This window comes from Borostomias antarcticus, assembly GCF_949987555.1.
Source record: "Borostomias antarcticus genome assembly, chromosome: 10".
NCBI lineage: Eukaryota > Metazoa > Chordata > Actinopteri > Stomiiformes > Stomiidae > Borostomias > Borostomias antarcticus.
The window spans coordinates 22836209-22853019 of NC_140243.1; the positions used below are offsets into that span (position 1 = coordinate 22836209).

At 46.5% G+C, this 16811-nt stretch overlaps 2 protein-coding genes across 2 annotated transcripts; one reads left to right on the forward strand and one right to left on the reverse strand.

The window, feature by feature from the left end:
- The first annotated feature begins 1241 nt into the window (after window positions 1-1241).
- LOC311314623 (Krueppel-like factor 10) lies at window positions 1242-4914 on the forward strand. The gene is made up of 4 exons (XM_084445051.1): window positions 1242-1514; window positions 2189-2422; window positions 2613-3465; window positions 3928-4914. Exons 2-4 carry the CDS (start codon window positions 2198-2200, stop codon window positions 4236-4238), a joined length of 1389 nt encoding a protein of 462 aa, XP_084301177.1. The 5' UTR covers window positions 1242-1514; window positions 2189-2197; the 3' UTR covers window positions 4239-4914.
- A 1219-nt stretch (window positions 4915-6133) lies between these two features.
- On the reverse strand, window positions 6134-14538 carry LOC311313782 (antizyme inhibitor 1-like). Its single transcript, XM_084443981.1, has 12 exons — window positions 14344-14538; window positions 13365-13487; window positions 11531-11754; window positions 11110-11283; window positions 10498-10670; window positions 10204-10338; window positions 9800-9881; window positions 9616-9690; window positions 8993-9158; window positions 8411-8526; window positions 7846-8063; window positions 6134-7669 (listed from the first exon to the last, which is right to left on the reverse strand). Exons 3-12 carry the CDS (start codon window positions 11630-11632, stop codon window positions 7555-7557), a joined length of 1356 nt encoding a protein of 451 aa, XP_084300107.1. The 5' UTR covers window positions 11633-11754; window positions 13365-13487; window positions 14344-14538; the 3' UTR covers window positions 6134-7554.
- Between the last annotated feature and the right edge of the window lie 2273 nt (window positions 14539-16811).

A 16811-nucleotide genomic window follows, 5' to 3' on the forward strand; every position in this document is an offset into this window, starting at 1 on the left:
TAGTACCCCCAGCCCAGGCCCCATGGCCCCAGCACCTGTACCCCCAGCCCAGTCCCTGTAGCCCCAGCCCAGCCCCTAGTACCCCCAGCCCAGTCCCTGTAGCCCCAGCCCCTAGTACCCCTAGCCCAGGCCCCATGGCCCCAGCCCCTGTAGCCCCAGCCCAGGCCCCATGGCCCCAGCCCCTGTAGCCCCAGCCCAGCCCCTAGTACCCCCAGCCCAGGCCCCATGTCCCCAGCCCCTAGTACCCCCAGCCCAGGCCCCATGTCCCCAACCCCTGTAGCCCCAGCCCAGCCCCTAGTACCCCCAGCCCAGGCCCCATGGCCCCAGCAGCTGTAGCCCCAGCCCAGCCCCTAGTACCCCCAGCCCAGGCCCCATGGCCCCAGCCCCTGTAGCCCCAGTCTGTCTGACCCCAGGAGGGCAACAATCCAAAAGTCTGCTGGCTGGACTGATTGACCCTGCGAGTGCTAGGGCAAAGCTGGTGATTAGCTACATACACAGCCACAAACAGATAAACACATCTATGCTGCTCTAAAACACGTCTGCTTTATTCTGTCTCCACTGCATTTGTCCATTGTGTGTCCACTTGTTGCTCTATACGTGGACATTTTATAAGCTACATATTCACCACCCAAATGTTTTATCTTATACTCACAACACCCAAATGTTTGATCTTAAATTCCCACAAAAATCACAGAAAAATGATCAAATCCAAATTTATTATAGATAAAAACTTGCAAAAGACAATGTCCACATATAGGCTATGCATAGGCTATTAATAGAATGTGTTTGATTCATAGGTTTGCTTTCTTCTTCTTTTTTTTACATTTCTGTTTGATTATATTTTATGTTTTACTGGAACTTATGTTGAGTATCGTATGTTATTGGTGTAGATTCTGCTCTACATCAGAATATATGCTGTATATTCAGATGTTTTGTATTTTATCTGCAAAACTCAACTTTTATCTGCAAAAGAGACCACGGTCTCACAAATGACCCGTCTGGATAAAGGTTAAATAAAATGTGATCATCAATCATCTGATACAGAGCATTGGGTGCAGGAACAGGACATTGCCGGGTTCATCTGATTTATTTAAGCAAAGTATCTCAATGTGATTAGTCATGAGGGGTCGGGTGAGCTGGTTGGTCTGGTTTTATTCTACAGAGGGTTCAACTGTGACTCATCTTTGGGAGCGATGAGCCGCGATGGCGTTTTCACACGCAGATGCTGTTGTGTACCACGCTGCTTCCACGATCCACATCAGCTTCTGAACACGCGCTAATTCTCCTCCCATTGGTCGGAGCTTAACACACCTTTGTGTGTGATTGGCTGGAAGTGGAGCCCTGCCTGTCTTTACCCACGGTATTTGAAATTATGTCTGAATGGAACTAGAAGAAGAGAGGGTGGGAGACTTTCTAACATTTACCTAGACACAACATATATGAACAGCCCACCGTATAGTTACGTCTCCGCACTCTGATACTATTTGGCGCCAATCATCCAGCCTCAGAATAGTGTAAGTAAACACTTTAATCTTATTCTGGCACATCCTACACACGAAACCTCTGCTATTTAAACTGTTTAGTTTGTGTAACATCTTAGCAAATGGTAGCAATCCTACAGGACATTCTGTCAACATATCTGTTAATTCGATTAGGCTAATGTTGGATGAAAGACAGCAGTTTACAAATGGTCACTGCAGTTGAGCTGGGTTGCCAGTTGGGATGTGGGAGTATTTGCATAACCCGAACACGAGTGCATCAGTCTTGTAAAACTAGGTGAAGGGTCAAAGTGCCGGGGGTGACAGCTGATCACGCACGGTTTACATGATCATCATTCTGTAACTGTGTTGAATGTTGAAGAAACTGTCGAGGAATCACACAGCACGTAGCCTAACTGTCCAATAATTAGACAGTATTGCAAATGTCAGTAATGTTAATATATATATTTATTTTCAGACATATTTATTTTCAGACAGGGTATATTGTTGCCTGATATCAGACAGAATTGTTAACTCGTTACACTCCATGAGTGGGCAGATGCAAAGGTATTGACCAAGGCAAGGTATATTGAGCTTATAATATGTTTTCTTTGGGTCCAACCTGCAGTCATATATGTGACAGTCACAGGCATGAAAATATATTTAATGGGGAATGAAATATACTGAGATATTGATTGATCTATCAACAGAGCACTAAAATGGAAGTTGATGAGCTGCACCACCCCGACAGAGACGGCTCAGTGCTTCAGGATAATTCCATGGGTCTGGGAGACATGGAGGCCGTGGAAGCCCTGATGATCATGAACAACAACCACTGGAAGACCAGGACCCTCAAGCCCTGCTCGTTCCGCCCCCTGACACCCACCTCTGACCTCTCTGAGGACGATTTGCTCTCCACAGAGGTCAGCAGGGGGCCACCTGTAGTAAGTTGCTTATAGAAACATTAACCCCTTACATGTAACTCTCTCCAATATTCACCTTCATATCCAATGCTCTTGTGTGCAAAGAGAAAATCTCTCTGTAGATTATGTAGATGGATGATATTGATAAATAGAATCAATATCAATTCTTTGATAAATAATCAACGTGTGTATGATTTTCTCTCTGTCTCAGTTAATGACCCCGCCGTACAGCCCGCCTAACTATGAGGCCGTCTACCCCGGCCCATGGCCCCTGCAGGAACCACCCACGGCTTCCCCAGCCTCCCCAGGCAGTGAGGGCCCAGGGCCGGGAGAGCAGAGCCCTCCCCTGGCACTGGACCTGGCTCGGACAGTCCCCCAGACAAGGTCCCAGGCCACCAGCGTGATCCGTCACACAGCAGACTCGAAGCACTGCCCCTGCAGCATCTGTCCCCCCGTTAACGCAGACCACAGACTCCCCCAGCCCAGCTCAGGCAGCTGCAGCAACACCCACCCTGATTGGTGGAGGGACAGAGACTCCACCAACAACACATCTTCTGACTTGCCCACTGTGGCAGCAAACCCTCAGGCTCCAACTCCCGTAACGCTACCAGCCCTTCGATCCAATCAGCCTACCCCAGTTTCCCCTGCACCTGCTGCCATGGCCGAGGCGTCCCTTGTGCCAGTCTACTGCCAGATACTGCCAGTCCCAGCTGTTAAACATCCACTAGTCACCACCACTATCATCCATAAACCCATGGGCCACCTCCCTGGCCCTCAGTCAGCAGTGTGTCCCCAGGTATTCCTCATGGGGGGCCAGGTTGCCAAGGGCCCCGTAATGTACCTGGTCCCCCAGCCAGCCTGCCCTGTCCAGCCGGCGGTGGTTACCCTAGGAGGTACCAGGCTGGCAGCCATTGCTCCGGCACCAGGCTTCACACCCACGGTCCAGAGAAGCTTCCCCCAAGTTGAGGAGTCCCGTGTACGCAGTCACGTCTGTCCACATCCCGACTGTGGCAAGACCTACTTCAAGAGCTCCCACCTCAAGGCCCACATGCGGATGCACACAGGTAAAAAAAAAGAGGAGGAATACTGTTTAAGATCAAATTCAGGAAGCTATGTTTTTGGTTAAAGCTGCAGTATGTCACTTCTGTACTACAAGCCTGTTAGGAACTGGGAAAATTCTGTCGACCAAGTTAAGTTCAGTCAGCTTCAATATCACACTTTGTGGGTTTGGGTACCCATAAGGCCATAGAAGGACATCCCATGTTGCTGGTTGGATCTCGTCACGTGACACCTAATTATGAAGCCAAACTGGAGTCTACCACAATGCGTTTTTCACAGGGGAGCAATATACATACATAGCAATATTTAAAATATTACAAAACTCGTACTCTCTGCAGCTTTAAGCGTCAGAATAGAGTACCAGTAGAGGAATTCAAAGGTGAATGATGATATATTCTCATTTGTGTATCTTGAGTGATCTGGTATTCTAGTGCTCTAACTCTGGCACCTCCTCTCTGTGTCCTCAGGTGAGAAGCCCTTCAAGTGCAAGTGGGAGGGCTGTGAGAGGTGCTTCGCCCGTTCGGACGAACTGTCCCGCCACCGCCGGACGCACACTGGGGAAAAACGCTTCGCCTGCGCCTTGTGCAACAGCCGCTTCATGCGTAGCGACCACCTGGCGAAGCACGCCCGACGACACGTAGCAACCAAGAGAATGTCTTGCTGGCCAATGGGAGTCTCTCACTGTGGTGACATCAGAATGGCCTCCTCAGAACTGAAGGGAACGGTCTCCTGGAGTACACAACTGGGGTTCCCCACAACAGGAAAAATGGAAATCTAAATTTTCACAATGCCCTGCCTTTCTGTCCAGCAGAGGGCCACTCATTCACTGTGATGCCACAGACTGGAAACTTTGCACATCAATGCCATAGCCAATACACTGATATCTTAAAACATTATAGATTAGACCTGTTAAGAGTTACAATTATACAGGTGCAGACTTTTGAGGGCCGTAGAATAACTGGTGTTTCTAGTAGCAATTAATAATGAGGCAGCAGTATTTTACACTGTGGATCTGTGACATCAGTTGCATCAGTTGTACTTTGTTCACTTTGAGGATGTTGTTATTGTTGTTTACAGCCGTGTTTGAAACTACTGGCTAGGGTTGAATATTTCGTCACACATGGTTGAGGACGGTAGTTCCAGCAGCTTCTATTGGCTCTTGCGTGGAGCGCTGCAATGCAGTGTAGCAGGACACAGACTTAACTTGAATTAACTGTGAATAGAAGCATCAAAATATCGGTTCAAAAAGAGCAGTGATTGTGAAACTTTTTTCTTTGGCCAGTTTGCCCTTCAGTGCCACTCATTCATCAAGTTGTTGTTCTTTAGTACTTTATTGATTGTTCATCACTGTATTTTTGACCAAAGAAAATGTTTTGAAGAAAAGGTTTGTCAGATTCATATGCTGCCAATTTTGCACAATTTGTTTATTTTTGTTACTCTGAAAATAAAATGTTTACCAAGAGTGGACTGTTGTGTTTGCATTGATTGATTTCCCAACGTGTGAAGTCCTTTATTGCTTCACAGGAACACACAGTGATGACTGCGCCTGTATCTGTCAGAGTTCAAGGCCATGTTGTGACTGAACACTGGGTGAAAGGTTAGCACTGCACAACATCATTTGAGAGACATTCCCTGTGAGGAAAACACACAGTAATCAAGAGCGTTGTTGTCTGCAATCCTCTGACAAAAGTAGATAGCCAGAACCAGTTGAGGTTATTTACTGACTGCTGTATGTCTAGGCATATTTAAGTGTTGAGGCAATATCACATTTGTTGTGGATATAGGTCTGGCTATGTGAGACTAGGTGAAAGGTGACTTTGAAACCAGTCCGTTCATCTTGAGTCCTGTAATGCTGTCATGCCTAGTTAACACAAGCAGCAAGCAAGAGACTACAGTGCTCCTAGTGGTGTAGGGGTGAATGACGGTCCCTGTATTGTCGTAGGCCTCAGTCTGCTGGGGCCTCCCCCTAGTTGCCCCTTCATAGACCACCCCTTCTCTATTTGCTCCTTACAGTAGCCTATACCAATAATGACCGAACGCCAGTGAACTTCCATCGCTCTTCAAAATATGGTGTCATTATTTCTGTGTGGTCTATATCTCTGTCTTTTGTCAACATGTGACAGTTATTCAAGGTGACAACTCACATAGTGAATGCATTGCACGCAATAACCTTTTGTACTCTCAATAGAACCTCCCTGTCCCCTCATTGAGATCATCTACCATGCATGGGTAGACGCAGACGTCATCGTCTCTTCACAGCTGTTAATCTAAACAAGTCTGAGCAGGCATTCTAAGTCTAAGTCTGAGCAGGCATTTCTCCAAAGGAGGGAAATAAAATGGTGTTTGCGCAATCCCAACCCAGCCTGAGACTGATCTATCTGTAGCCCACTGAACCAATTCTCTTTCAGACTCTTACCACATTATCCGGGAGTAGCCTACTGTCGTCACTGTCACCCTATCAGCTCGTCAGAAGGGATATCATTTAGGCCATGAGTAGAAGCCTGCCTGTGTGGCGGTAGAGCCGCTATTTCTGTCCCTTCTTTTAATAAACTGAAATGTAAAGTGACAGCAGCATATAGGATAGTATCAAGGAAAGCCTAAGCCAGAGAGAAAATTTAACAGGTAATGTTTCTTCAGCAGGCTAAACACATAAGGACCTACAATAACTCAGTCAATGAGGTGTTTATTAATGAATTCGACTTCAACAAATACGATTACAAGTAACGAATAGGCTTATAACTGCCCATTACTCATGCCTTGGAGAAAATAGGAGACCAATTCACAGATGTTGCACGCTTAACTGTTTCCATGGATACTTGTAACATTCCCTCATCATACATTTTGAATTATGAGAAATGTTTTACCGAGGTATAAACCTGGCACAAAATTGAGTAACAACATTCAGGTCTTTGTCAAAAAGCGCCCCCTTCAATTAAGAAAGGCGCCTCCTCGTCATCATACTTCCTCTGCTCCATCTCCTGCACTTCCTATCAAGAAAAACCATTTTCAATAACGACACACGGCGACATGTGGCCACCTGCCAATCCTGCAGGGCCGTACCCTGCTGCACTGGTGCATCATACGATGTAATTTCACCGGTTTGTAAACCTTTTGGATATGCACATGAATGGCACAAATCTATACTGACGAAATACTGGTGTCTGTATGCGCTGACAGCCCTACAACTACAGTACTTTGCTTGACACATGACTTCTGTGGTTTGGCAGAGGTGACCCATACAGGGAACTAAGCAGCACTCCACTTTTGACAGAGCACACTGAATCACCAGCTGAGTGGTGGACACATAACGAGGATCTCTCATACCGACTGACCAGTCGAGACAACCAGACAGGCCCTGCGCTCCCAACTCTCCACGCTGTTCCCTGAGGTCGACGAGAGGCCGTTTAGGTGCACTCCTCAGGTGCACTCCTCAGGTGCACTCCTCAGGTGCACTCCTCAGGGAAGAAGGTGGAGAATTGGGAGGCATGCAAGGAGGGGGGGGGGTTACTCAACGACACAGTGTCGGATGTTCTGATGGTATATAAGGAGAGGCTCGGTATTTGAAGCCGTTTTAAATGGATCAGCTTTACATAGCATGACAAAACGACACAACTGCTAAAACCATAAATATTCATAAATATTAACTTTTTTAAAGCGTCCAAAAATGTCATGAAAGTGTGTTGTTGCATAAATAAACATTTGGCCCATTTTAGCTGGGCAGCAGACTGACCAACACAACAGGCACCACCAAAATGGAGATGGACTGCAGCAGTACTGTAGGTACATAATACAATACATTATGATTTCATGTTTGTGTGTGTGTGTGTGTGTGTGTGTGTGTAAACTGGGATGAACACTTTGAAAAATCGAAATTTTGTTGAATTCTAATTAAATTACTCAAGTCTGGATATGAAAAGCTGCTGCGATCTTGCTGTACACTAATATACCAATACACAAACTTCATCTGGTCCCAACAAAACACAACATCTTAGCAAATGAAAAAAGCGGTCTGTAACATTCAGTCCTTCCCATTGGAATGTCAACCAGCTGAGGTCATCAGAAAAGAGGAAGTTTTGTCGCTGCGCCGTCTCGATCTATGCTGGGACGGACAGGGCACCCTCTGATTGGCTGGAGTGGAGGAAGTAAGGGATCAATGAGAAGTTCTTCATGGTTATCTCCTGGGTAATGCCAGCTTCCTGCATTTCAAACCTGTTCCAAAGTATAAACACACAAGCCTGTTGGCAAATGCCTGCTTTCTTATATTTAAGTACATTTACGCCAAATATACAGGATGTATGACTGGTGGGGTACCATCACACCAAAAGGACATATTTCCATTCCAAATCGAACCAGTCAAATTGTATTAGTGAATTGTAATTGTGTACCAGTCCCCAGCAGAGATGACGTAGTAGACTGGAGGCCTGGGTGTGTCAGGGGAGCTGAGGCAGGGCTGCCCCAGGCCGTAGGCCCCTGCGCTGGGGAAGAGGAGCCAGTCTCCCACGCTGAGCTCCGGCAGCTGACACTGCTCCACCACCTGGTCCAGGTCGTCCCCTGAGGGGCCCCACAGGCTGCTGCTGAACACGGGCTCCTCCGACCCCCAGCCCTGAAACACAGGCCGAGCAGCAGTGTTAACACACGACCCACCATGCTTTCTCTCATGGTCGCATACACAGTGCAGGGAGGATGTTCAATTTACATAGAAGTAATAATATGTGCTTGCGGGGGTTTTCAGACAAAGAGGTGGAATTAGGCCTTGTTCTAAGCGTCTTCTAAGCTCATACAAACACAGCATCTATCAGGATATAAGACACTTCAGGCTGGTTTCACAAATATTGAGCCAAGTCCGAGGAAACGTGGAGTGGAGATTCTCCACTGCAGGTTTCTTGTTAGGGTTTATCTGCAGGTGAAAAAGCAGACCTGAAATGTAGCGGTTGTTTAATGGTAACCCACCTTGTGCACGGCCGGGGCAGGGATCAGGTTGTCAGTGAGCTTGCTGGCGAAGGAGCCGTACACGCCGTCGTTCATATAGTACTGGAATTCAGGCTCGTCGTTGGCAGAGGGCTCGCCTGTAGACGAGAGACGGAAGAATGAGGGGGAAACTATTAGTCCACCCTCTCTTTTTGTGTTTGATGACCCCCCAAACACAAGAGACAGAAGGGTGGTCGATCAGTATGATGATTTAAGGTCGTGGTTTGTATGTCTATATGAGGCGTGGTACATATGGGGAGCATTTGAGCCGAAGAAGATGCCTTCTTCTCAAAACATTATTCAGGGAGGCCTTACTTAATTTAATCTGGGTCACAGTGTACACACACACACACACACACACACACACACACGCACAGTCGTAGTAACTCGTAGTAAGTCTGTATCATCTTATTAGTGTGCATGATATATAATCAACACTGACAGTAGATTAAGGGTAAAGCCTTTGATATGTGGGTGTAAAGCTTTTGTAGCCTTGAGAGAGATTATGAACAGCCTAGGGGAAAACTAGGTTAGTGTTTCTGCTGCTCCGAGGAGCCTCCGTACCATGTGACTGGCCCCGGCAATCCCTGGCCTCTACTTCCTTAGCAACGACGTTGACGGCCAGGGTGAAGGCGGAGGAGACGAAGAACGCGCCGGGCTCGGCCAACACGGAGACGCCAGAGGAGGCGGGGAAATACAGGTCCATCAGCGGCCGGACGGTGCTGTTGATCTGCGCCGGGGACGAGACACGGCAGCGTGGTTACCCTCTCCGTCCAGATTACACGCTGACCGCATGGGTGGTCAGCTGCTTCACGCCAATTAAACCGCAGCCGCACAATTCTATACAAGTCAGACGTGTTCAGTTGGATGGGTTACATAAATGCCCCCGCCTTCTGTGTCACTAGAGCCGACCCTGTTCCCATCAGAGCTGGAAGCCTCAGAGGCATTAGGTTAGGTAATATTCTTCTCTCTGGTTACATGCAGTACATTATCCCACGGGATAACACATGAAAGTGTTTTTTTTTTTTTTTTTGCAACACTTGTTTCCAAAGTGGTTACCCTGGGACAATGACATACTGTATTACTAGCACAGGCGCACAATCAGGGGGTGTGACCGTCGAACCTGATTACGGCCTGTGAAGTAATCTATTCAGCGTTGCGTAACGAGCGCGCGGAAACACGCTAACCTGCTTGAGCTGGTCCTCGGAGCCGCTGAAGCCTCCGCCCACATCCAGGATCTTCATGCTGAAGCCGACGTCCTCCTGAAGCACAACAGTGAATTACCATCGGCCCCTTGCCAGACGTAGCTAGGCTACTCGCGCCCGCGGCCAAAGTGTCAGTGGTAGCCGGCCAGCTAGCACACTCACTCACCCCGATGTCAAAGACACAGCGAGCGTCGGAGACAGCACGAATATAGGCCTGGGGGTCCTCACAGGAGCTGGGGATGTGGAATCTGGGATGGGGGGGGGGGCAAAGAAAGACATGAAATATAACACTAACCCAACCTCATTGTTCCCAAAGGATAGTCATCTGTGTATGCAATGAATATAGGCATACTGTACTGATAGACATTCAAACAGTATATCTCCATACGGTGTACTGATTGCTGTAACTGCATCTCTGTTAGTACAGGCCTCAGAGAGTACTTTAAAGGCCTCATGTAAAACTCAACGCATGCAGAGAGCACAGAGAATTATAGGCAGAAGGCCTAAGTTCAGTAGTGTAACTGCATATGTGAGTACAGGCGTCAGAGAGCCTAAAGGCCCCCACCTCACCTGGCCCCCACCACCTGCACGCCCAGCTCCTTGGCGCGCTCCAGCAGGTGCCGGCAGTCTTTCAGGCTGGAGCCAAATGTCATGCTCAGCTCCTCCCCCTGGCTAGACGCCTCCGTCACCACCTGTAGCAGCAGCCTGGAGGAACAACCACACACAGACAGAGGGGATTAGAGATATTCTATGGATTGGAATATGTCCAGACACACTTAAAGACACCCTCTTTACTCGTTTAATGCCCGAAAAACTGCCCGTATGACTGGTGAAATGGGTCGCGGCTGCTGGATACGGACGTACTTGGCACTGGGATGGCAGCGAGCGATCTTGCGTAGCTCGGCCTCGTTGTCACACACTAGGAGGTTGATCCCGTTCTTCGCTGCGTACTTGATCTGGGACAGCTGTTTGCAGACGCCGCTGTAGACAATGTCCTCAGAGGGAACGCCGTACCCCTGAACCAGCTCCAGCTCATTCTGCAAATACAAGACCTGAATGAGGACTAATGTCTTTAATATCATTAATATAGCTCAAAGCTGTGGGGAAATTAATCTCCCCACCATTAAGTCCTCACCAAACAAATTGTTTGTCTGAAAAGACAGATTCCAATGGTTTGCAAAATGGAGGCCACCACTAGATGGCGCTACTTGCCATGTTCGGTGGTGTGAACCGCACAATGGTGGCTATTCATTACAGCCAATAGTCAGTAAATATTCATATAGCATGTCAACACAAAGTAACTCTTAACAGAGAAAATACAAAGTAGTGTAACCTAAGTAATGTAACCTAATACTGTAAATGAAGGAGCAGAATAATACCTGAATCTACAGAACAGTTCTTTCAAAACACAAGACCCAGCACCAGGGTGTGGAGAGGCAGTAGTATATCTTTGAGGGTGAAGAGTGGTCCAGCTACCTTGTTGGCACAGATGAAGCCGGTGCCGAGAGCAGCCAGGACCTCTATGACAGCCGGGCTGCTGTTGCACCGGACCGCGTAGTAGGGCCGGATCTGGGCCATGTGGGTTCGCCAGCGAACATGCTGCCTCATCACCACGCCTAGGTCTGCCACGAAGAATGCACTCTTCTCAGTCTGGGGGAGAAAGGAACGCAGCAAAACTACCGGTCAGACTCGAGGATTAAGGCTACACCTAGCATGGAATGGTGTAAACAAGTTCATGTTAATATCAAGTGGATTGAACAGCCCCATTTTACAAGGGGGAATGTGCATGGGTCAATAAGAGGCGATTATCGCTCTTGACAAGTGCTTTTGAGGACCGTCTTGTTATGATTAGTCAGCAAAAATCTGTTTTTATCAGCGCATTCAGCGGGCGACTCACCAGAGTTTGCTCATAGATGTGATTGTCGACCACGTCGCTGAGAGCGGCGGTTCCCTCCAGCAGCACCACGGGGCAGCTCGGCTCGTCACACAGTCCTTTCATCTCAACCGTTGTCCGTCAATCCGACAGTCATAAAGAATGTGGCTGGCCTGGAGAGTGTCTTCGAACTCCTGGGTCCTAGAGCTGGTCCTGGGGGTCCTGGGGTCCTAGAGATGGTCACCACACTGTGCAGAGGAATGGAGGAGAGGAGACGTGAAATCTGTTAAGCGATTGATAACACATTCATACTGCACATACTAGATATTATTGCTACTACGGCGGCTTTGGCTCAAGAGGAAGTGCGAGTCGTCCAACTGCCGCAAGGTCGGCGGTTCGATTCCCGGCTCCTCCTGTCCACATGTCCTTGAGCAAGGCACTGAACCCCAAAATGCTCGCAATGAGCAGGCCGGCACCTTGCATGGCAGCTGTCCGCCATTAGTGTGTGGATGTGTGTGTGAATGAGGCCTTTGTAAGAGCTTTGGATAAAAGTGCTGTAGAAGTGCAGTCCATTGAAGCAATAACTCATGAGAGGTGGTGGTATATGGCCTCAGCTGCGCCTCCCGTGGCATATTGGCCATGTACCACAACCCTCGAGTGAGTTATTGCTTTTATATAATGGTTACATAATCGGGAAACATTTATGGGATAAAATACCTACTATTTCAGCGTCTTAATATCAATTTTAGTGAACTCCACCAAGAAAGGTAGCTCCTAAGACTATCACGTTGCTATGGAGTTTCAAAACGACGAACTGTGAGCCCAAGCAACCAAAACGAATAGTCTTGACCAACCAAGTTAGCCATGAATGAAGTATAGAATACCTTTGCTGTGCAACTGCGAGTTGCAAAAGTGGTGATGATAAACCAGAGTGGTAGGCTACAGGACGGATAGAACAACTCAAAATTTACATTGAATGTTTCCATTTTTCTTGAGGAGAAACCGTAATGTAACCAACAGACGGTTACGCAATGGAACTAATGGTTTTACAGGCAGTAATAATTGGCGCAGCAATATTTCACATACAGTAGAACGGTCAAGAGGCTTTGCCTGTGGTACATCGTATTATACAACTGCTCTTAACCGATTAGATTGTGAGCTCGGAACAACCCGTTGTATAATTGCCATTTTACCACTGCTCATTACAAAGTAGGGGAAAGTAGTATGAGGTGAAGCATGCAAGGCTTATTGTAGTGGAGGGATTCCTTGAGAAACAAACCATCTCTAGGGAGTAAAAGCCGACCAGATTCCTTGGTGGATCAAGCCAAGAGTAAAGATAACCAGACGAGACTTGACTGTCCCGTTATAGGGGCTCTGGATGTCTGCTCTGTCCCACTGCTGTGAAAACACCAGCTCTGGAGCAGGGAGTTCGTTTACTTTACCATCAATTACTCCCAACAATTAGGATTAATCCCACTGGCAGTGACCCATAAGGGGTTCCTTTGATGGCATTAGCTGGTGTACAATAGAGGCGGCACAACTGTCAGATCTCTGCTTTCGATAATGTTACGCAACAGGTCAGCGTGCCACGGCCTCAGTGGCCTGACCAGTACAGATGTGGACTGTGCTGTTCAGCGGGGAGACAATGTGTCTGGGGTTGTTTCACATAATAGATAAGAGGACTGTGCCTCACCCTGTCAGGGGGTCTGTCTGCTGTGATGGGCTGTTGCCAAGGAGAATGTCTGGGCTCCCAGGCAGCAGCCAGCTAGCCTGTAGACTGCCTACGACTTTCTCCTACAGGAGTCAGTGCAAGGTCGCGTGTGGGCCATGATCTCCGCACGTGCTGATCCCTACTCACATGGACGAGTCCTGAGCTGGATCTCCCCCACTATCAGCTAGGATCCCAAGGTGGCTCGGCGTTGAAGTCAAACGGCTCTCTGTAGAGAGCCGCCCCTAGGCCCTCAGGGTAGTTATTGTAAACCTGCATAGAACACAACACAATAAGGTCAGATATGTCAGGGACAGACAGGAAATCTGATGCAATTAATTGAAGCATTGCATGATAGTGTATGAACCATAGTTAGCGATTTCAGTGTCTGGAAAGGCAGTAAGGCACTATATAAAATACAATGTGTAATAATAATGATACTTTATATATCTGTCTTTATAATAGGGTATTAACATACTGCTGCTACACAACGCTATATTGACATCTGCAGCATTGTGTAATAATAACTAAATGGTAACGTTAGCTTAAATTAAAAAAAATCCGCATCATTTTGTTTTCTCATTATGTACAGGCAGGTGTAAATAGTTAAATCAAACAGATTCGCTGGTGTTTTGTGCTGGGCAAAGCAAATCATACAAGCATCATACAACTACAAGCAACCTTATCAAGCAGGCATTCTTTGTTATGAACAGCTGTTCCTAGGGATTTCTGAACATTTCTGATTTCTGAACATTTCTGAAATGACTGAACACCAACATTTCAAAACAAAACATAGCTGGCTAATGTTAGCTCACGTAATGTTATAGCCAGAAAGGTTAGCCTGGCTAGCTTCATACAGAGATAGCTAGCTATACTGTTATTGCCTGCCAGAGTGCCTCAGTGTATCTATAAGCTAGCGACATTTTTTCTAATGAACGTTACATGGTTAGCTAAAATCAACCTTTAGCTACAATGAATCCAAATCAGTTGTAGCTAGCTGAGCTTAATATGTAAGTTAGACGACGACCATGCATATCTTGAGCTAGCTAGTTGTGACTGGTTGCCTAATCGCGTTAGCTAGCCAGCTAGCCCAGCTAGCCCTGTAGTCACGTTCACATGAGCTACTTACCGGAGATAAAAACCCACAACTGGGGGAAGATCGTTTTTTCCTTTTAGGCGGAATTTTTAAAGAGTGATGGGGTTACTAAAAGAGGAAAGAGAGAGAGCCATGAACGCCCGCCGCGGTGCTGGTGGATAATGGTACGCAGCAGAGCCAGGCTGCCAGAGAGGTGGAGGAGAGACGAGAGAGAGAGACCAGAGAGAGGACGAGAGAGAGAGACCAGAGAGAGGACGAGAGACGAGAGAGAGGACGAGGGAAAAGCGGCTAGAGGAATGACAGTGGAAAGGGGCGTGGTTTCGAGCTGTCAAACGCTTTACTCCACTGGGTGATTTCAGATCCATCAAGAATATAGTCAAGTGTTATAATATCTGTAATAAAACTGAAAAATAATTGTAGCCTATTTATTACTGATTAAGATGTGTTGTTTTTATTCTAAGAAAAGCAGTTGTGATTAAAATGTTGATTATATTTGTGAATTGAACTCTACTTAATGATCTAAACCTGCAAAATATACAATTGTTATTTTGCTCATAAAGAAGACTATTTCTCAATTCAAATCCGTTTTTACCTTGGCTATGTCTTCATTCCTCTCTCCATGGCACAGCAATGGGCCAGAATATTGTCTGACAATTTTCACTGCAACTTGTCTCTTGGTCTGAGAATTTCTGAAACACTATCGCAATTTCAGTTTCAGAATAGGCTGCATGCACGTGTCCTCAAACTGACTCCCGAGTTTGTTGTCCATGTGCCCTTGCTCAAAGTTTGTGAAGTTTACCTCCTCTGAAGACGCAGCGAACACACACTGGAGCTTTGCATGTGTCCTATCTTGCTTTCTATTGGTGGAGGAGGGGTCTGAATCACACCAATAAATGGTCTAGAGAACAGGCAGGCATCATAACACTACTTTGGAGATATTGCATCTTGTAATGTATTTTAATCAGACACATAGTAAGGTATTTGTAACATTCATATGAATGAGCTCTTATGATGATGCACTTAGCCCTGGAATAATATTGTACAGTTAACTGCCCGGCTTTTTAAGACACTGTTCACTTTTACTTTTTCTAATTATTTTCAGAAAGCCTCAGAGTGTCTATCTAATCTTACTTTGTCACTGCTGTTTTCATGTTTAGTGGTCAATGTCCATAGAATGTCCATAGTACTGGGTGTTCTGCTCGACATGAAAACCTTGCACACTGACAATCTTATATAATCTTAGCATAGGCCTACGGTGGGACAATAAAAGCCTTCTAAATAAGTTACAAGTGGACATACAGTAAGAGCTATATTGTAATGTATACTGACACTTTTTGCATCTGTAGTGTACAAATAAGTTTACATTATGTTCATAGCCTAGACTGCCTATCCCCATAATGATGTTCATTCAAATGAACAAGCGCGAAGCGCGGATGATGGATTGATGGCCACAACCACCACAACTGTTTCTGTTTTGTTTATATGTTTCATTACCTGGGACTTTTCCCATTTAAGTGTAGCCTGTGCGTATTTAATTTTAAATAAATACATAATAGGGAATAGCGAACATTGGGCCACTTATTGGGCCACTAGCCTACGGTGTTGGTACGGCAAAACTTTCACTGCAGTTGGTGCTAAGAACATAATTGAGACAATTAATTAACAGATAATACTTTGTGTATTACAGAGAAAGTTGAATGACAGATATTTGTTCAGAATTACTTGCAGGATCATGAATATAGCCTACTTCCTCGCAAATTCGTGGAGCGTTCCTAACCTTCCTATGCCTACTGCACAGGCGCAGGAACTAAACTCAGTCCATGACTGAGTGACTGTCCTAACGGCCTGGCCTGCTGCCAGTTCCCTGGGAAAAACTGCAATAAGTGAGATATTTTGTAGACCTATGTTCAGACTAGCCTCACTGTCTTGTATGTACAAAGTCCAAAACATATAGGCTAGGTGACTATTAACCTGAGACAATTACTGGAGATAAATTCATTCATAAGGTGATTCATGGAAAATGACACAATGACACTGTTTGTTTTTCTCATAATAATGTTGCCCAGCCTATTGTAAACAATTGAGAGGGGAAACTTTCTCCCTTCCCGTGATCCACAACAGACGCTGTTCCGAGTTTTGTGTCTGCTCCCTCAGACCACAGAAGGGAGTGCATATGGGCTGCTGTAATCACACAAACCATCTAAAGTGGCTTCCAGTAAAACACCATGTTTGATTTCCATTGTTTGGGTCATAATGGTCACGGCTGCTGTGCACTAGCTGGCTGCCCAGACGTGTGTACCGCCCACGGTGAGTGAAAACACCCCAGTGCCTGCATTGTGGCAAAGGAATTCTCATTTGCAAACATTGACCATTCGGCCTACATCCGAACACTGAAGTTCCTCACTGACAGTTAGCCTACTGGAATAGTATACTCTGCGCAGTGTCACGTGGTGGAGCAGTGGTAGTCAATTAGGTGTTATGCAACTGGATTGGCTTTACTT

Bases quoted from the DNA above. Each gene is read 5' to 3' on its own strand.
- LOC311314623 (XM_084445051.1), top strand. From the start codon at position 2,198: ATGGAAGTTGATGAGCTGCACCACCCCGACAGAGACGGCTCAGTGCTT. The intron at 2,423-2,612 runs GTAAGTTGCTTA...TCTCTGTCTCAG, and splicing joins TCAGCAGGGGGCCACCTGTA to TTAATGACCCCGCCGTACAG. The intron at 3,466-3,927 runs GTAAAAAAAAAG...CTGTGTCCTCAG, and splicing joins CCACATGCGGATGCACACAG to GTGAGAAGCCCTTCAAGTGC.
- LOC311313782 (XM_084443981.1), bottom strand. From the start codon at position 11,632: ATGAAAGGACTGTGTGACGAGCCGAGCTGCCCCGTGGTGCTGCTGGAG. The intron at 9,882-10,203 runs GTGAGGTGGGGG...CCCCCATCCCAG, and splicing joins GTGCAGGTGGTGGGGGCCAG to ATTCCACATCCCCAGCTCCT. The intron at 9,159-9,615 runs GTTAGCGTGTTT...TCCCCGGCGCAG, and splicing joins CCGAGGACCAGCTCAAGCAG to ATCAACAGCACCGTCCGGCC.